Source organism: Chanos chanos, chromosome 9, assembly GCF_902362185.1.
Source record: "Chanos chanos chromosome 9, fChaCha1.1, whole genome shotgun sequence".
Taxonomy (NCBI): domain Eukaryota; kingdom Metazoa; phylum Chordata; class Actinopteri; order Gonorynchiformes; family Chanidae; genus Chanos; species Chanos chanos.
Genome location: NC_044503.1, coordinates 8,203,681 through 8,222,469, shown reverse-complemented (window position 1 = coordinate 8,222,469; position 18,789 = coordinate 8,203,681). Strand labels below are relative to the sequence as shown.

Here is an 18,789-nt window from a genome sequence, read left to right as displayed (position 1 = left end):
TTTGACAACAATAGAGACCTGATACAGCCTCGTTTTGGGTTATGCCTTAAGGTAACTTTAAGTTTTGAATTAAAGAGTTTGTAAGCCAAGTGTCCCTGATTATCAGGGGTCTCTATGATGTAAAATTATTTCATAAATCACATATGATTTGAAAAAGTATTAGTGTTTTAACACAACATAACCTATTTTCTATGGGTCAAAATTAATTTTTGGCCAAAAGTAATAAAGTAGTATAGATAGAACTCAATTAGCTTTACAGGACATTTGGATTTGCTCTGATATTGAAACTCGATTCACAAATTCGACAAAAGTCTTGTAGTAGACTGAAGAACATTCTACCTAATAATAATATCTGGAAACAGGTGGGCGTCAGTCTTTGTAACCAAATTCGTAGCTAATTGGTTTAAATGCCGACGTAAAACCCGAACTCTAAGCGGTTACCATGTCTACATAAGCGTTTGTCTTGAGACGAATGACTGACGGGAAATGTAAGCCAATTGGAGCGGTGGTAGGTGGGGATTTTGGGCGCTCTTGACAACAGTTCGTTGAAATAGCCACTATCGAATCACATTGAGTTCAGCGCTGTAGGACCCGCTATTCCGTTGATTGGAGAGGGAAAATGTACCATACCGTTTCTCTGGAAAATACCTTCAGGTAAAAATTATTTTATAACTTTTTCACATTCAACACAATGTTCTTATGTCGTAGCGTTAACCAGTTTACTTTTTCACAGAGCAGAATGGACCAGATGTTAGAATACACCAAAAAGCTAGTAACAGCTAATAGTGTTATCCGATAGCGATATGGGACCGATAGGGTTCACATCACTTGTATGTAAACGTATCGAAGAGCATCACTCATTGTTGGATCCGCATTTTGATGAATTATGGGCACGTTGTTAAAAAGGAGCCTGCACTCACTTTTGAATTATTGTGTATTTTCATCACAGAACAGGAAGATAAAATAATGCAAAACGTGGTGCCAGCTATTTGGAAACGCAGACATCACGTTGTCAGAGAGCAGAGTGTGCGCGAATGATAAGGAAGGTACATTTTAAGACGTGTCGATACAAACAAACAGCGAGTTAATTAAGACGGTTTGGACCCGTTGAATTGCTTTAACGAGTTGAGGCGGTCCCCTGAATGTTTTGGTGTGTTTGTCAGTTACGTGTGCACACCCTGTCAAAATTAGTACGTGTTTTTTACTGACAATATTTACTGATAAAAGCTCCAGCTGTCTCCTAAGTTACTTAACGCTTTTTTTCTGCTTGTGCTCACCACAGAATAGACTAACAACATTTACTAGCACGTATATACTTTTAAGAGCCCTCTATATAAATTGACATTGAATGTTAAAATACTGAGGCTTCCTTTGATGTGGTGTTTTAAAATGTCTTTTATCTTTTTAAAAGACATCTGGCAGATGTCGTACCATAACATTTGACTTTGTCTCTGTGGCCACATAATTTTGTATAGCTCCTCTATGCTATGAAAGTAAGAGAACGAGACTTGTGTTTCCTGGTTTGAATAGCTTAGCTCTCTGTTCTTTAGAACAGCTTTTAGTTGTTATCTTCAGAAACTGAACCACGCTTCTTTGAGTCATGATGTGTACAGTAAAGCCGTTCATCGTCAGTCTCATGGTAAAACCAAGAGTCAGGTGGGCATGGAAATCTGACCTACCTTTTATCTTTGTCTCAACACTATCAAAAAAGTAATCTGCACCTTTCTTATTTTTGGAAGTTGTCCGAGACACAAACATAACATTCCATGCTGTCTTCATCTTCAGAATCGCTCTTGCGGCTGGAAGCAATGAGCTGTGTCGTGCTGGGAAAATCTTCCATCAAATGAAGCGCAAGGAAAAGAAGCCTCAGGCACCAACCTGATGGCTTTGGGGGGGAAAAAGTACATATTCCTCTTAGGCCTGTGTGTGTTTTTGGTCTTCACATATAGCCTTTGTGTATTTTGATTGCAATTTTGAAGAGTGTGTCCCAGTATTTGATTCAGCTCCTGAGCACTCCCACTGTATTGTCCAGCAGAGGCACAGGTATAAGGGTTGGGGGGTGGTGATGGTGGGGGGGGTTGGCCACTCACCTCCAGTCGACCTGGGGGGGGGGGGGTGACTTCTCTCACCCTAAACAAAAGGTGGCTTAAAGAGCCTGTGCACTGTTGGTGCACTTTTAGCCTCAAGCACCACTCAAGGCCCCAGCGTGATATATGATCATGGATCCAGTATACAGCTGCTTGATCACGGTGCTGGTGACCTCATTGAGGTGAACAGAGGAGGCTTTGACCCCAGACTGAGGCTTGTTGAGCTCAGGCCAGACTGGCAGCTCCCATGCCCAAGGTTCAGTCATTATCAGGGCTCTGCAACTTTGCCTCTGTCATCCCAGGCATATGAAAGTCTGTTAGAACTTTGGGGAGGAGGGGGGGGGGGGTGCAGGCGTTAGCAGATAGACCTCATCCAAGCACACCCCCTACTGCCAAAAAAACCTGCCTTATGAGAGAGAAGGGAGAGGGAGAGGGAGAGGGAGAGCGAGGCGGGGCGGGGCGGGGCGGGGGGGGGGGGGGTGGCGAGTTCTACTTTGCATTTAAATTTGAATTGACTGTCTTCCTTGTCCTGTTGATAAAGCCTCACTAGAGGAGAACCTGCTGTGTTGGCTTCTCTTTAGCTGAAGAATGCAGTGTGCGGCACTGATGAGAGTGAAGGGGAGCTCTGCAAGCTTCTGTGCAGTAGCAACATACATTAATGTCAGCCATAGGAAATAGAATTGCTTAGACTTTCAATTGATTTCAGGTCCTACTTCCAGTTCTCTCTTTTTTTTTTTTCTTCTTTTCTTCTTTTTCTTCTTTTTTTTCCCCTTTTTTTCATCTTTATTGGATGCATTCGTCATATTTAAGTTTCCTTCCATCCTTCCCCTCCCGGCATTAGATATGGACAGTTTTGAATTAATGATTTATGGTGCTGCTGGAATGCTGTTTGCCAATTTGTCACCTTGCCAAGGAGGACCATGCCAAGGGGCAGAGCCTGAGGGTATCTGTCTGTCTCTCTCTCTCTCTCTCTCTGCGTCCACAGGGATAGCTGGAGGAGCAAAACTTGCCTAAAAAGCAGAATCCAGGGTACTGTGTCATATGGGGCTATATTTCCATAAGATTAATTTGGCTCTCGTTTCATGGCAAATTCACCACTGTTAAATTAATCTTAATCAATATTAAATTTAAGAGTAGCAAATTCGCTGTGTCGGTTCTGTGAGGTAACCCGAAAATGAAAGTAAAGCAGGCTATCGCGTCTGAAGCAACCTGCTTTGGGAGTTTCTGTTGCGTTGGCCAGGGCCTATGTTCAGACTTGGTTTGCTCTATCTAATCATGTTAGTAATCTGGGTCATTGAAGAAGCGCATGTTGCCCCAAAATGAGAAAAGAAAAGAAAAAAAAAACCTCTGGTGGAATAGATGAGTCAGAGAGACCAGGGATGTATATTTAAATGAAATATCGACCTATCTATGCAGTAATCATGATGTCTGTACGTTGTTTTGTTTTTTTTTCTCGAGCAGAATTGTGGACTACACAAACAGAGCCTGAATCTGTTGTGTTCTGGTGTTGGAGGCTGTGACCTTTTTACTTTAGGGGTTTATCCATTCTTCTGTCTCTATCCTGGCTTGTACAATTGGCCAAGTGCGTGTCGGACATTATGTCAGGCAAATTGTTATAGACCATTCTGGACTGTACTGTATGGTACAGTAACAAAAAAAAAGCATTCAGCTATTAACAATAGTGTGCAGAAAGCCCATTTTCATTCAGTTTGGCCCTCAGCAGACAGACAGACAGCACATTGTGCACACAGATTTGACTCAAATGTGGCTGTGGTCATTTTTGTCTGTGTCCATTGTGAGCGCTTAATCCTTGGGTTTACCTTAGGTTTGTGTCCACAGGATAACTCAGAGGCCGAATAGGCTATTGTCAAACCTTTGACGATTATGAGTTACTTCCTGCATTTTCAGATTAACCACAGAATTCGTACCGGTTTGACTAATCTAAGCTGCATAGTCACGATGATGACGTGATGACATAAAACCAAGTGTTGATGTTTTTCAGTCAAGGAAAGGTAGTCATAATGTTGTTGTTGTTGTTGTTCTCTGGGGGCTAATTTTGCTGACTGGCCCTCTGAGTGTAAGCTGGAGTCATTTAGACAGGTTAATAACCTCATGCCTCTGCTCCAGCGTTTTTCAAATGATGCAGTGACTCAGAAAAAGCATCTTCATGTCCTACCGGCTGACGGGACAGGTTTAAGAGAGAAGTATACTCAGCCCCTTTAGCCTGTTCAAATATAAAATGAAGAGGTAACGGACATAAACCATCTGGCCGTGTAAAATAATCCTGCTGATTGTCCCTAAGTAACAAACATAAACACACCTTGTCAGGTTTCAACCACAGGATGCTTCAAGCCTCACATTTTGCATACCAAATAGGCAAAAGGTCACATCAGCCCGTTTTTGACAGCACCGCAAACGTGTTTTTGAATGCAATGCAGATGTGCTTTCCCAGTAACCCTCCCTAGCAGTCGACGGTCCTTCCATTCGTCACAGTCATATTCTTATTTTCTGCGCCTCAGTTCGGCTTCGAGCCTTATCTTTTCTCCAATCTTTTTCCCTCTGCTACTGTCCCCTTTTCCTCTCTCGTCTCTCGGACTAGTTCAGCTCCGCCACTGACAGATGGGGCTCTTAAGGACTCGGCGCACTCTTCCACAGCCCGTTCTTGGCTTTGTCATCATTTCTTCACACACCCCCCCCCCCCCCCCCCCCTCCCACTCCCACCCCCACCCCCTTCCCTTCTCACACCTCCCCTTAAGACTGAACTCGCTGGGAGTGAGTGTGTGTTTCGGTGGATGATGAAAGAAAGAAGCGTTGTCACTCTGTCCTCTGGTTCAGCCGGGACAAACTCCGAGGGAGAAAGCGAAAAATCGGGAGACGAACCCCCGCGGACGGGCTGCCGCACGACGGCGAGAGGAACATCTGACGGCCGGTTCCCCTCCCAGCTGCTCAGATCCTGGGAAGAGAGATAGGGGCAAAGGAAAAACGCTGGGCCATCCCATTTAATTCATGCCAGAAAAAGAAAAATGAGGAACGGTTTACTGTGGAACGGGAGTCGTTGTTTGGGCTTTTTTTTTTTTTTTTTTTCCCCCATCTTCCTCCTCCCCTTCTTTCGCTAGTCTTAATTTTTCTTGGCGGCCATCTGTTTCTTGTCAGTCTTTATTTGTTTGTACCATCGCCATGGTGTCGGTGCTGCCGTTCTCAGGGTCTCTATCAGTCCGCCGCTGCTGTTGGTCTTTGATAGCGCTGCCTGAAACATCTCTCCTGTATCACTCATCACTTCAAAAACAGAGCGTAAGAGGTTCACACCTCAGGGGAACCACTACTGGACAGGGTGAACACCAAAACATGGTCTACAGCTTGATCTTAAGTTTTAGAATAAGGGTTATGTTTATTTAACAGCCCAAAGCCTGCAGTATCTTTTGATGTACCCTTAGATGTCCTGGAATTGCTGAAGTTAAACTTTAGCTGTTAGTTAAACTAAACCAAATACAAACCAACAGACTGTATTTCCATGTTCTGTAGACAGTAGGTTTTGGAAATAAGCTGGTTGTATGTAAGATGAAGGCATATTTTCTTCTCTTGTCGATTATTCTGTGAAGCTTCCTCATTCAGTTCGAGTTACAGAGATGTCTGTTCCTGATCACGAAGATCCAGATTTGATGTGGCTGTATTAATTATGAGATATATCTTGTCCACCCACGTAAGCTTACTCATATGAATATCCTCAGGGCTGTTGAATACTGAGGTTGCTGGTTGCCCTCTGACTGGTATTCTCTGTTGAAACAGCGTAAGACTCGGTGTGGATTCTCACTGAGTCACTGTGCACCAGATGGTTCTTCCAAGGCTCACTGTGCTGAGTCCAATCAGCCATGCAGGCCCTCCGCAGGGTAGGATGGAAAATCCTGTAAGTCCTTCAGAGCCGGTAGCATTACTTCTCAGAACTGGCGCGGAGACTTCCTCATATGATGCTGTCAAAAGTACCATGAAATCCTCCCCACCCACCTCCCCAGTGGTAGCATGTACATCCACAAGAATGTGATTTTTGAGGACTCAGAGATGAACGAAACTTGGAAAAAACGAAATGATGAAAAGGAAAACTCCCCAAAATCAACAAGCTAGTTTGGTCAGTAAACTCAGGCACTGCAGGGGAGAGAGAGAGAGAGAGAGATGAGTTCAAGCCAAACACTCATAATGGTGCTACGCTGGCCCACATACAGTGCAGGTATACAGAGTCACATAGGATCCCTCATGTGAAATCCAATTATGCTTCTAATTCACCTTCCAAATGGGCAAAAATATCAAAATCAACCCCTGCGTCTCATTTTTAGATCGTAACATCCTGCCAAAACAAGAGCTATTTCCAGGGGCCCTGGGATGTCAGCATGCCAAGTTAATTAAAGAGGTGTGAGAATGAAAGGGGAAAAGCGTGAGTGTTTCCCCGTTCGGGCCGAGGTCACGCTGGGCTCCGGCCGGCCGGCCCCGCCCGTGCCAGGAGAGGCAGGGCCTGACGGAGAAAAGCCCTTCGCTCAGCATAAAGCTCGCGACATAGCCTGCCAACGGTTCACTTTAGCACAATAGCAGGAATCACAGGACTCTGCCCTAGAGATGGCATTACCTGAAACGGGCCTCGTGTCTCCACCAGAGCCGGGGGGCCGTATCCTCCGACAGTATCTACAGAGCCGACGGTAAAAGCTAAGAGACGATTACGAGGAAGACGCGCGCTGGCGACGGATGAGAGCAAAAGCAACGTGGGCGGTTAAAGGAAGTACTCTTTAAGGTCATCGGGTGTCTACTCAGCTGTCGTTATGTTCCCTGCCTCCAGCTTTTTTAAAAGCTCCAAGTTGGCCGTCCTAATGATTCACTGTAGCGGAGAGGGGGGGGGGGGGCTTCTACAGAGAAGTGAGGGGGGGGGGGCGGGGGCGTTGTTAAATGAAAAGACCTCACTCCACTGTGAATCACTGTTCGCCAGTCAGTTCCTTTTACTCCTCGCACCTGTTGTTTCTTCTCCTTCAGCGGTTCTGACGCTTCAGCTGCAGAGGAGCGCTTTAGTTTCCATCGTATAAAAAGCGCTGTGCCGCTCCCATAGAGAATCACAACCTTCCCTATCCTCTTCTTCCTGTCCTTTGCTTTGTCAGAGCACGGAAACACAGGCTGGCTTTTTATCTACCCCCCCCCCCCCCCCCCCCCCCCCCCCAGGACATGTTTGATTTTTATTAAAGGTGCCTTTAGAGCGTCTTTCCACTGTACCTATGGGAGAGCATCCGCATTAATGACGCCTATGCCCCCGATCTCTTTCATCCTTGTTTTAACAGGATGATTGTGTTTACTCATAAGAGTGGTTTAAGGTGACCTTGTTTTTCCTCTGCATTGCCGACTGATGCGTACTTTACTTTAATTGTACAGAGAGAGAGCCTGCAGTAGGCAGTAACAGTACGCAGAAAATAATATGGATGACCAGTTATGCTGGATGGGGGAGGGAGTGGTGGGGGGGGGGGGGGGATGCTCTCCTAAAGCTTTGATTCTTTGCTGTGGGATATGTAATTAGCTCTAACTGGAGTTGCGTTATGACTCATTGAGTCACTCAGAGTCCCTCAGTGGATCTTAATGGCGTCTGTGTCCATACGTGCCACAGTCAGCGAATTTGAAAAACAAAACTTGTAAACTCTGAGGGCCTGGTATCTTTTCACTGTCACACCAATCAGTGTCTCACTGAGGATTTGACGTTAGTGACGCTGGTTGTTATCTAAGTCTGTTTTTTTTTGTTGTTGTTTTTTTGGGGGTTTTTTCACTCAGGTTAATGCTGTCTTATCGTTTCCTTTCAGATATCTCTAAAAACCCTCTGAGGGGAGATGGCACTCTTCAAGAATAATTTCTGGGTAAGTTGGTTCAGTTTCAGCAGTAATGTTTTGACTGTTCAGAACTTGGTGTGTTCTATGCAGCAATCAGAGACCCACCAATGTCACATTAGCTTTTTGAAACTTGAATCCTGACAGTAGTGTTCTGTTTCCCAGCCATTCCCTTTGACTCTTTAAACATTCTACACAGCCAGATGCGGAGGACGAATACCCAACTCTAATTCTATTCCAGTTTTATTGTTGTATTTGATTATATCTGCCTAGTACCTTTTTTGTGAACTCATTAAACTAATGAGAATTAATAGGCACAACTCCATACCAGCCAGTTAGCATAAGAGAGCAAAGAGCTAGACATAAAGAAATAAGGGAATCAAATACTCTCTCTCTCTTTGCTCTGAGCTTGTTGCGGTGCTGTTCTGGTCGTGTGTTAGTATTCTGTGTGATGTTGCCTGGCTTCTGGAGCCTAAATCCTCGATTCTAACTCTCGCACAATCTTGCGAATGGGCGACGAGGAGTGGAACAGGCCTGCCCATTGTCAGGTTCTCTCTGGGGACCGCTGTTCTCTGCTCCGCTCTGCACACCTGCCCGAGCTATTTCAGGTCTGCCCCAATTCTGTATCGCCTTGGCTGGCTCAAGGAGAGCACTGCAGGGGGAAACTGAGGGCTGGGGGGGGGGGGGGGGGGGGGGGGGGGGAGAAAAAAAAACCCCAATACGGTCCAGCTTGTCAGAAGTAGAGAGTGAAGCTGCTTGCTCCTCTGCAGTCCAGAATACTAAGTTAAACTCAGCTGGATTTATAACTGCCCATTGATTCAATATTTCTGTACGATGTTATACCACAAAGCGTGTCTGCTATGTTTGCTTTGTTTCGTTTTCTTTTAACTGTGTATCAGTATGAATCTGTGTCTGTGTGTGATGTGTCTGGGTGTCAAATATGAGGCCTGTATTGTCACCCCCACCCCCCCACCCAAAACACACCAACACACCCACACACCCACACACCCACACCCACACACACGGCCGTCCTGCCCCTGGTCCCTATTGTGTATGTAAGGGTTCAGTTGCTGAGCTCGCTTTTGTCTTTTATGAGAAGTTCAGTCAGCCAGTGTGCCTGCTGACCAGTGGAAGATCATGTGACCAGGTTGCCTTTTGTGTGGCAGGGCCTCTGCTGGTATGGAGACCTTCATTGTGCTAGCCAAAGCTGCTTCAGAGCACATTGCTTGCTCACAGATGCGTAGGTTTCATATGTTTTCTTTCTGTGTGCGTCTCATGTTTTCTCCGTCTGTGTTGAATTATTCAATACAAATATCTGCAGGTAGACTAGTGGGGTTTTTGTTTGTTTGTTTGTTTTTTGCGTATCCAGTCCTCATTCTTGTTTTTCCTCTCAAGCAATGAATCGTAAGAACACTCCTCATTTCACATTTGGTTGGCAGTGAAAAGTGATCCTTGCTCATTGTTGAGCATGAATATGATGACCAGTCTTTCCCAGAAAGCAGGCTCTAGTGAAGCTAAAGGCAGTGTAATGCACCCAGCACCCAGGGCGTATGAGGCATCACTGGCAGTCAGCATCCTGGACTCTGGAGCCAGATTCTTTTAGCAACAACCTTGAATCTTGGTTTGTGGGTGCATGTTGATGCCAGCCCTGTACATTTCATTAATGTAGTCTCCAGATGTTGATGTGTGTGTGTGTGTGTGTGTGTGTGTGTGAGAGAGGGAGAGAGAGAAATAGTACCTCTGTCCTCCTAGTTTCCTTCACATTATCCCACTGCCTCTGTGAGACTCTAGGAAAACAACTGTCTACAGTGAGAAGACACATTTGGGTAATTACTGTAAAGGCATAATTAATTACATCTCAGAGTGGGAATACATAAACGCTGTGATTAAGCACATTCTTAATTTAGTTCTCACTTTCTGCTCTTAGGACTACCTTCTTCATGGCTTTTTCCTTTTTCAAACAAAAGTCTAGACACAATGAACAGCTCTGCCTAAGATACAAAGAAGTGTTGTAACATCTTAATGAGTCCATTTGTTTGTTCTCTACTTCAGCTCTGAATGGTGGATAAGATTGTATGAGTGGAGATATTAATTAAGTTGTCTTATTAAGCCCAGGGGACACTGGGGTGCTTTGAAATTGTCATTGTGTGTGGTTTGGAAGCCTCTGTACGGATGGGTTTTTTTCACAACTCACCTCAGTCCTTTGACACGCACTTCAGTTTGGCTAATCACAACATTTGTAGGGGTGGGCATAGGGCTGGGCGATATGGCCTATGAATAATATTGTGATATTTTTAGGCTCTATCACGATGCACGATATATATCTCGATATTTTGAAATCTCCTCTAAAGCACTTCATAAATGCTCGATTTAACCCTTTAATGAAGATAATCACACCAGTATGGTGATTCAAGTAGTTCCTGCAATATATTGGGTGTGTTCACACGTAGCGTTTTTTTTCTGATGAAAAACCATGGCCAGAGCATTTTTTCAGGTAGAAAAAAATGCTGGCAGTGTTTGTTCCAAACAGCAGTCTTTTGTTCCAAACAGCGTCTTTTGTTGCCATAACAACAGCTACTAGCTAACAGGCTAGTTTTGCTAAAGACAAGCAGTACACACAAACTTATCAGAAACTCCTAGGATCCGTCCAGTGGCCTCTTTATGATGAATGTCATGATGCAGTTTAACTGTCATGTCGTACAGTTCACTGTGCTCAGAAACTAGCACAGTTAACTTCTCCACTGCTACCTTCTCCATTTTTGGTGGTTGTTATGGGAAACAACAAGTCTCACTACTCCGCTTGTGATTGGTCAACTGTCAAACAAGTGTTTGACGTAGGGCGTTTTTTTCTGAGAAGTCGTCTGTGCCGTAGGATTATCATATAAAACAGACGCTGACAGCTTCAAAAAAAGATGGTACATTCAAACACAGCCTATGTCTGCATTAAAACATTCTTATTTATATACATCAGTGGTTTCTATTGGAACAATTTTAAACTCGCATGCAAAAAATAGGGGGAATCACAACCAAGTTCAATTTAACAGTAAAACAGTATGTATTCAACATCTTCCTTGCGATACCCGAACCACTGCCAGACGCTGGATCCAGCGCTGCTTCTGTTTGGAACCAATTCATCTGCCTCCACGCACGTCTCACCCATATGCGTCACGCACAATCCCATATACGTCACACACAGTTTGGAGGAGATTTCAAAATATTGAGATATATATACCGTGTATCGCAATATGACCTAAAAAAATCGCAATATTATTTATAGGCCATATCACCCAGCCCTATTCCTGTGTGCTCTTATCCAAATTAAGAAATTTGTTCTTTTTCTCTCTGTTTAATGAATCCTTAGTTTGATGCCCCCCCCCCCCCCCCCCCCCCCCCAGTCTTTTTCTCTCATTTGGCAGAACTAAAGAACTGGAATTTTGGTGAGAGACAGACAGGCAGACAGACGGAGAGTCGGTCTGAAAGAGCGAGACTTGTCCCTGTCATTGCAGAACTGTGTTACAGTCAAAATGACATGAATGGGTTTTAGATAATGAGTCAGTGCCCTTGTAGATAAAGAGCTGTTTGAGGTTATAGAGCAGAAACTCTAATGCTTGGCACGGTGAATGAGAGGGAGGCTAAAAGAGAAAGAGAGAGAGAGAGAGAACACGCAGGAGTTAATGTGAAGAGAACTATGCTGTAGGACCTGACTTCATTTTGTGAACCTCAAGTTCAGTCTCATTTTCCTATATCTACCAATACTGGCGCATGGCTCTACAACACAACTAGTAGAACTGGACCACGGTGTGTGTGTGTGTGTGTACGTGCGTGCGTGCGTGCGTGCGTGCGTGCGTGCGTGCGTTGTGTGTGTGAACACACTCACAACTATCAGAGAAGGCCCTTGTACACTAAACAAGATCAGTTATAAACCTGATGAAGGTTTTGTGTTGTATGGGCTAATGTCATAAACGTAAAGGTCTCAGTGACTACGGTGAAGATGATTTTATCAGTGTTGCTCGTTTGATAATGTCATACTTCAGCAGCCAGCTCTGAGACTCATCTTCAAACCCTCCGGTCCGAAACCAACTCAGACACGTCTCCTCAGGCAGACTCACTGTTTATAGACGGTCCTTGAAGTGGAACCCTCACCCTGAAGATTTGCTGTTTGCTGTTTTACATTTCATTACCATTGTACCCCTTTTCTTGTCCCTTCTGAGAGAAATTAAATTGGTTTCTTTACATTCACGGTGATGTTTTTGGGGCTGAGAGGGACACTTCTTAGGCAGAGGGATTAAAGCTATGGAAGTGGAGAAAGTAGGCTTAACCGCATTAAGAGGGGGAGATCGTTGCCCCCTCCCCCTCACCCCCTCCCCCTCTTGTATCTTTCCCTCAGAGAGACAAACAACACTTTTCTCTGGGTTATGCGTGTGTGTGTGTGTGTGTGTGCGTGTGTGTGTGTGTGTGTGTGTGTGTGTACTGGAGGTTTCACATGACTGCGCGTCTGCCTGCCTCTAGCATCACGGCGCTGGAATGTTCTGAGACACTGTATCCAGTGAGCCAGGCGCTGTGTTGGTCAGCATTCTCTCCCGCTGTGCCACCAATCACCCAATTAACAACAGACGCTCTGTAGCAATCGGATTTTGGCCACAGCTTATTTATCAAACAGCTCAAGAGCCAAATTCGTCCTTTCCGAAAGTGCAGTTTAAATGCTTCCAGGCACTCCATTTAACTGCTTTCAGAGAAAGAGAGAGAGACAGAAAGAGAGAGAGAAAGAGAGAGAAAGAGAGAGGGAAAGGAAGCGTATAGGGAATACTGATAATTAAAATCAAGTGAGAGTCGTTAACAGGCACACAGCCCGGCATTGTGAAGAGCACTGTGTAAAAGTGGTACGGTTTGGACAAGCTCCTTCCTCCTCAGACCCACACATGGATAGGAGCTTAGGTGGTCAGCACAGTGTCTGCTCCTGCTGTGAGGTCATGATACCCTCATGAGAAACTTTTGAGGAGGCGTCATCTTGTTTGAACAGAGAGACGACACCCCCGCCCCACCTCCGTGTCTCTCCGGGCATATTGTTATTTTAATTAAGGAGGAAAATAGCCGTCTTTATTGATCAGGTTGGAGATGGAAAGAGTAACGGATCAGAGTAACGTGGAAATGAAACTGTGACATTTGTCTTTCATGTATACTTCTCTTCTCTCTTAATCACTCACTTACTCATTCACACACACACACACACTCACACACACGCACGCACGCACACGCACAGTCTCTCTGTTTTGCACACACGTCTGTCACATCGTTTCACAGACTGTCCTTATCACCAACATGTTTGTCTGTTACCATAGGGACACACTGGCATGAAGCTCCCTCTCTGGTGCTATCCTGACCAAGCCCTGAGTGCTGAGAGTGACGAGAGGCTTTTCTGTGTCATCCACTCTTTTCCACTTTACAAACACTATAACGCGGTGCGCCACAGCCAGGCCGGACAAGTCGAGTCTTGAGCGTCTTCAGTGTGTATGTGTCTCTTGGCGCTTCTAAAACAGGCAGTTGAAGGCCGATGGAAATGATGCGATTGTGGTCTGGCCACAGCTTCAACAGCGAGAGGCCGATAAGACCGCAGCTCATACCCTGTGTGGGTGTGTGTGCGTGTGTGTGTGTGTTCCTGTTCATTGCAGCATCCAAAGGTTTGCCAATCTAGTCTGGGGGAACTGTATACTTGCTTTGTTTGAAGACTAGGCAGAGCAGAGAAAGACATCTCACTTTTCACAGGCTCAGGTTTCAGCGTGGACACACCAGGAAAGAAACACAAAGAACAAAGACTAGAAACAACTGTTACACCTCGATGGGGAAATTGCTGCTCATTTCAGACTCTGCATTTTGCTTCTGTGTTTCGTAACTTGTTTTGCATGTTATCTGTTAATTGCACATTGTATCAGACAGATTTGATTTAGCGCCGTAACCCAAAAATAGGCTAAGCTTGCGAGAGGCCAATGCGTCGCGGGAATTTGGCCAAATTTGGAAGCTGTCCTCACAATCTCTCTGACTCCTTAACCTTATTTTTGAAAAGGTTAAGCGCAAGTTAAACGATGTAATATATTTTTTCTCTCTGTCGAACGCCGTCTAATTGGAGGGGATGAAGTAAAAATACAATACAACAACGCCAGAAACATGTCAGTTATTAACTCAAAGACGTGTGTGAATTTTTTTTTTTTTTTTTTTTTGAGGGGTCCAAGCCTTGCCTGTGTCCTTAGATCTTTGGCATTCCCACCATTCCGCCCTTACCTGGGAAAAGTGTGTGTGTGTGTGTGTGTGTGTGTGTGTGTGCTGTTTAGACAGGGTATTTATAACCCTTAAGACCAGCTGTTGCTTTTGTCCCGTCATGCAGTCTCCGGCGGCCTTTCTTCGTCGACATTCAAAGGTCTGCCTCAAGAAAAAAAAAAAAAAAAAAAGGGGGCTATTTTTAAGCTAGACATACATACAGGATACGCGCAAAACTTTGCGAGGGTTATCGTCAGAAGAATCTTTTTAGGAGTCTGGACTTTTGAAGGAAGTCTGAATCACAAACATTGTGTTTCCTACTCGAGGGTGACATTTAAACTCGGTACATGCAGTTCTTTTCAGTGTTTTTTTTTTTTTTTTTTTCTTCTTCGTCTTCTTCTTCTTCTTCTTCTTCTTCTTCTTTTCTCCTTTTGCTCTTTTTCTCAGCATCTGTGTATCTGTCCTCTAAACTCTAAAGACAGCTGAAGACTATAGACTGACAAAAAAGACATGCAGGAAGACTAGCAAGACACCATCAGGAAGGAAGTGGTGCTTAGAGTTTCTTTTTTTTTTTTTTTTTTTTTATCAAGGTTACCCAGCCAGCTTATGAAACCGGTGGAAAACCTATTAGGCTGGGCCGTCAGCTTGTCTTTGTTTCCCAATTGGTGCTTTTTATTTCTTCTTTTTCTTTTTTTTTACACTTCGATCACCCTCTCTTCCTGTGCATTTTAAGCTCAGTCAAGCCGGACCCCCCCCCCCTTCCCGTGAAACGGCGAAGCAAGTCTCGTAAAGCGAGAGGGGTTCGATCATCACAAAGTCACATCCACACAGGAGATATGCAGGCGGCCCGTGGACGCCTTTCCCTCTCAGAGCACGATTTGCATAAAAATTCAGTTTACTTATGCGTACATTATATCATGGCAGGTTTTGACCTGGTCTCTTTGTGCTTTATCAACCCTGTGTAACAAGCATAAAACTCTAAAGAGAATGTGTGTGTCGATTTGTCTTTTGTGTCTTGCAGGGGGAGAAGAATGCCGGCTTTGACGTGCTTTACCACAACATGAAGCACGGACAGATTGCCACGAAGGAGCTGGCGGAGTTTGTGCGTGAGAGGTAGGGTGTTGTTTTGGCTCAGCGGTGTGGAATAGGAGGTGTCGGAGGACCGGGGGAGGCGCGCGAGGCCCAACTGGCAGCTCTCGCCGTACCTGTTACCGTCAGAAACGAGACGAACAGACGCCAAAGAACGTTTCAAAAGTCATGCGTCTTGCGTTTTGTTTGCCGGCATGTTTTTCGGATCGAAGAGATGAGAAAAAACATCGATCGAAATTGCGGATGGATGAAAGGCTACGTCCTCATCCCGTGGCTGTTTGATGTTGACGGTGTTGCGCTGTGATTGGCTGTGTCATAGCAACCGGTCCAAGCTGTCATCCGCAGAGTCTGCTTCTCCCTCTCACCTCTGCTCTCCTCTCCTCACTCAAGTGCTGCATTTGAACCTATACCAACACACAGGAGTGTTAACACACACTGACAAGTACATCAGACAATGAGCTCACTGTCTGTATACACACACACACACACATACACACGCACACACATCAGGACAGCTCGAAACACTTTTTTTTTTTTTTTTTTTGTTTATTTGATGAAAGTGAAAGGAGATATGGACAAAGGTGAGAGAGCTCACATTGGGTTTTGGTTATTCCACTTCTGTTGGGTTCTTCTTTTTTTTTTTCGGCTTTTTGTGGTAACTCATTGGAGGGTGAGACGTCAGCTAATACGTATCTGCAGCAAGTTACAACTTACAAAGCAGTTCCCATTCAGCAAGGAGAAAGCAGCGCAAACGCTCCTCGCGGAAAACCCCAAAAAGCCAAAAACCGACGGTACAGTAGCAATACGTCATGTCAGAGTGCTCTCAAACTTGATTTGGCAGTAAATCCATCCATAGAACTTTTTGGACAGAAAAAAAATATTAAATTGTGGAAAGAACATACATCACTTCTGTCAAATTTTGATCCAGCGAGTTACAGAAATCAACTCTGAGGTCATGAGATACTTTATATGATCCCATCAGACAGTAAGAACGGTTGATTTTTTTTTTTTTTTTTTTTTTATATCATCATCAGACGTTGAGCCCGGCTGGGGTTTTTTTTTTCGTGGAAGTCTGAAGTGGATTTTTTTTTTTTTTTAAGTTCCTCATTGTACTTTCCCTAAAGGGAAACGCAATAACATTTCCGACGGAGAAATGAAATAAGCCTTCAGAACAGATGAGACTCGCACCGCAACACAGCCCACTGAAATAATATTAAGTCAGCGCATCCTTATTCCCAAGGGCAGGCCGAGAGAGCCTTGAGAATCTAACTGGGCATATCAGAAAGGTCAATCTGGGAGCGCCTGATAAGAAATGTTTGGTAGTCGCCTCCATGGAACCGGGCCACCAGGCTAGAGAATGGTTTTTCTTTCCCTTTTCTCTCTCACTTTCTGTTCTTTTTTTTTTTTTCTTTCTTTTTTTTTTCCTCCACCCCGGAAGCAGAGGAGAACTGCCAAAACATCCTTTAACCCGGTCTCATTCATTTTTTTTTTTTTTTTTTTAACTACATAATCTTAGCTCAGCACTCGCTTCCCAAATACATAGATTTTATATTTGGGGTTTTTTTTTTGTTTGTTTTTTTTCTTCCCCTCTTTACTGTAAACGAGCAGATGGTTATTAAAAATGTATCATGCCACCTCACGCCGACATTGGATTATCCATTCCTGAAATGTGGTTGACTTTCATATTTGCGTAGGGTCATAAACAAACAGCTTTTTTTTTCCTTTTTTTTAAAAATATAATTTATATTTGAAGTTATTTATACGTTAGCCTTCGTGTTTACACTTTATCGTATTTAGAATGTTCTGTTTGACGACGCGCCGCAAAACACGTACAAAATTAGGTTCAGGTTTATAAATTCAGAACTGAACTTCTGTGTTGTACCATGTCTTTTATGTGGTTTCTGAACTCAGTGTAATCGTTTGTTTTTGCACAGAGCCGCCATTGAGGAAACCTACTCAAAGTCGATGAGCAAACTGGCCAAGATGGCAAGCAATGGCAGCCCACTTGGGTGAGTTTCATTATTCTACATTACTGGCATAAGTTAAAGAACATTTGTCCAGCTATGGTGATGAGAGCCCTATATTGCAGAAGAACGTTCTGGCAGTCTTCACAGGAACATTGTTTTTAGGCTGTTATCGAAAGAGTGTTGGGTTATTTTAATAAGAGTGGTAAGAATGGCTTTATGAAATAACACAGCACTTAAAGAAATGGCATGGACGCTGCTGAGACAGGAAGCACTGCGTGTGTGTGTATGTGTGTGTATGTGCGTGTGTGAGAGAGAGATTAGAGGGCAATTTCTAGCTGTGGTTGATTCTTGCCTCTCAGCCTTTTCGTACACACTGCCTTCCACACTTCCTGCGTGTTTGTACAGCCGTGACCCGGGGAGATGCAGTCTACCGCTTCTCACTGCAAGAAACCTGTAAATCTTCACATCTCTTTCCTGGACGAAACTAGTGAACTTTATCCCCCTGCGTGCACAGCAGAGGTTAAACTGTCCTCTTTTGTAGCTGATGGTAAAACCTCGGCGGTGCCTCTCTCCTCAGCACGTTTTCGCCCATGTGGGACGTGTTCCGCGTGTCGTCAGACAAGCTGGCGCTCTGCCATCTGGAGCTGATGAGAAAAATGAATGACCTCATCCGCGATATCAACAAGTACGGCGACGAGCAGGTCAAAGTGCACCGGAAGGTAACGAAGCGTCTTCCAAGCCATTCCACGGCGACCCGTTTTAGTCACCCCCCCCCCAAACCCCCCCATCTGTTCACACTTATGAGTCCATATGGTCTGTTTTTCTTTCTCTTTTTAGGGTTTATTGGTCCTAGATTCCTTTCTCCCACCTGTTTCTTTTGAATTTTCCTTTTTTTGTGTCGCCTCACAATGAGTCGTATGTCTCCTTTTATCATCTGAGACCTTCTGTGTTTGTATTATGATGTAGATGAAATTCCCCTCTGTTGTTCTTCCCGTTGGTAATTACCCTGTGTGTGTGTGTCTGTGTGTGTCTGTCTGTGTGTGTGTGCACGTTTGTATTTGTGTGTTTATATGTGTGTGTGTGTGTGTGTGTGTGTGTGTGTGTGTGTGTGTGTGTTGATCCAGACGAAGGAGGAGGTTGTTGGCACAGTGGAGGTGGTACAGGCTTTGCAGGTGCAGAGTGGCCATTTGCAGAAGTCCAGAGAGGGGTACCATGCCAAATGTGTGGAGCTCGAGCGATTACGCAAGGAAGGAGGACCTCAGAAAGAGCTAGAGAAGGTGTGTGTGTGTGTGTGTTTGTGTGTGTGTTTAAAATGATATTATACACATAATTGGTTTGAAAACGACTGCTTAAGAACTATGAATTATTTCAGGCTCTCAACTCTCTTTCTTCTCTGTTCTGACTTTCTTTCCTCCCTCACGTTTTAGGCAGAACTGAAGACAAAAAAGGCGGCAGAATCGTTCGCAACCTCTATAGAAAAGTATAACCGTGTGGGGGCAGACTTTGAGCAGAAGATGAGTGAGTCTGCTCAGGTGAGTCTGTCTTCAT

General features: G+C 44.5%; 1 protein-coding gene across 1 annotated transcript in view; it reads left to right on the top strand.

The window, feature by feature from the left end:
• Positions 1-582: 582 nt before the first annotated feature.
• Positions 583-18,789, top strand: part of fcho1 (FCH and mu domain containing endocytic adaptor 1) — a 29,679-nt gene continuing 11,472 nt past the window's right edge. The window contains exons 1-7 of the mRNA XM_030784526.1: positions 583-654; positions 7,910-7,963; positions 15,207-15,298; positions 17,209-17,283; positions 17,819-17,960; positions 18,366-18,518; positions 18,669-18,773. Of these exons, the coding sequence (XP_030640386.1) occupies positions 7,937-7,963; positions 15,207-15,298; positions 17,209-17,283; positions 17,819-17,960; positions 18,366-18,518; positions 18,669-18,773 (594 nt within the window). The 5' untranslated portion in view covers positions 583-654; positions 7,910-7,936. The remainder of the gene's footprint in view (positions 655-7,909; positions 7,964-15,206; positions 15,299-17,208; positions 17,284-17,818; positions 17,961-18,365; positions 18,519-18,668; positions 18,774-18,789) is intronic.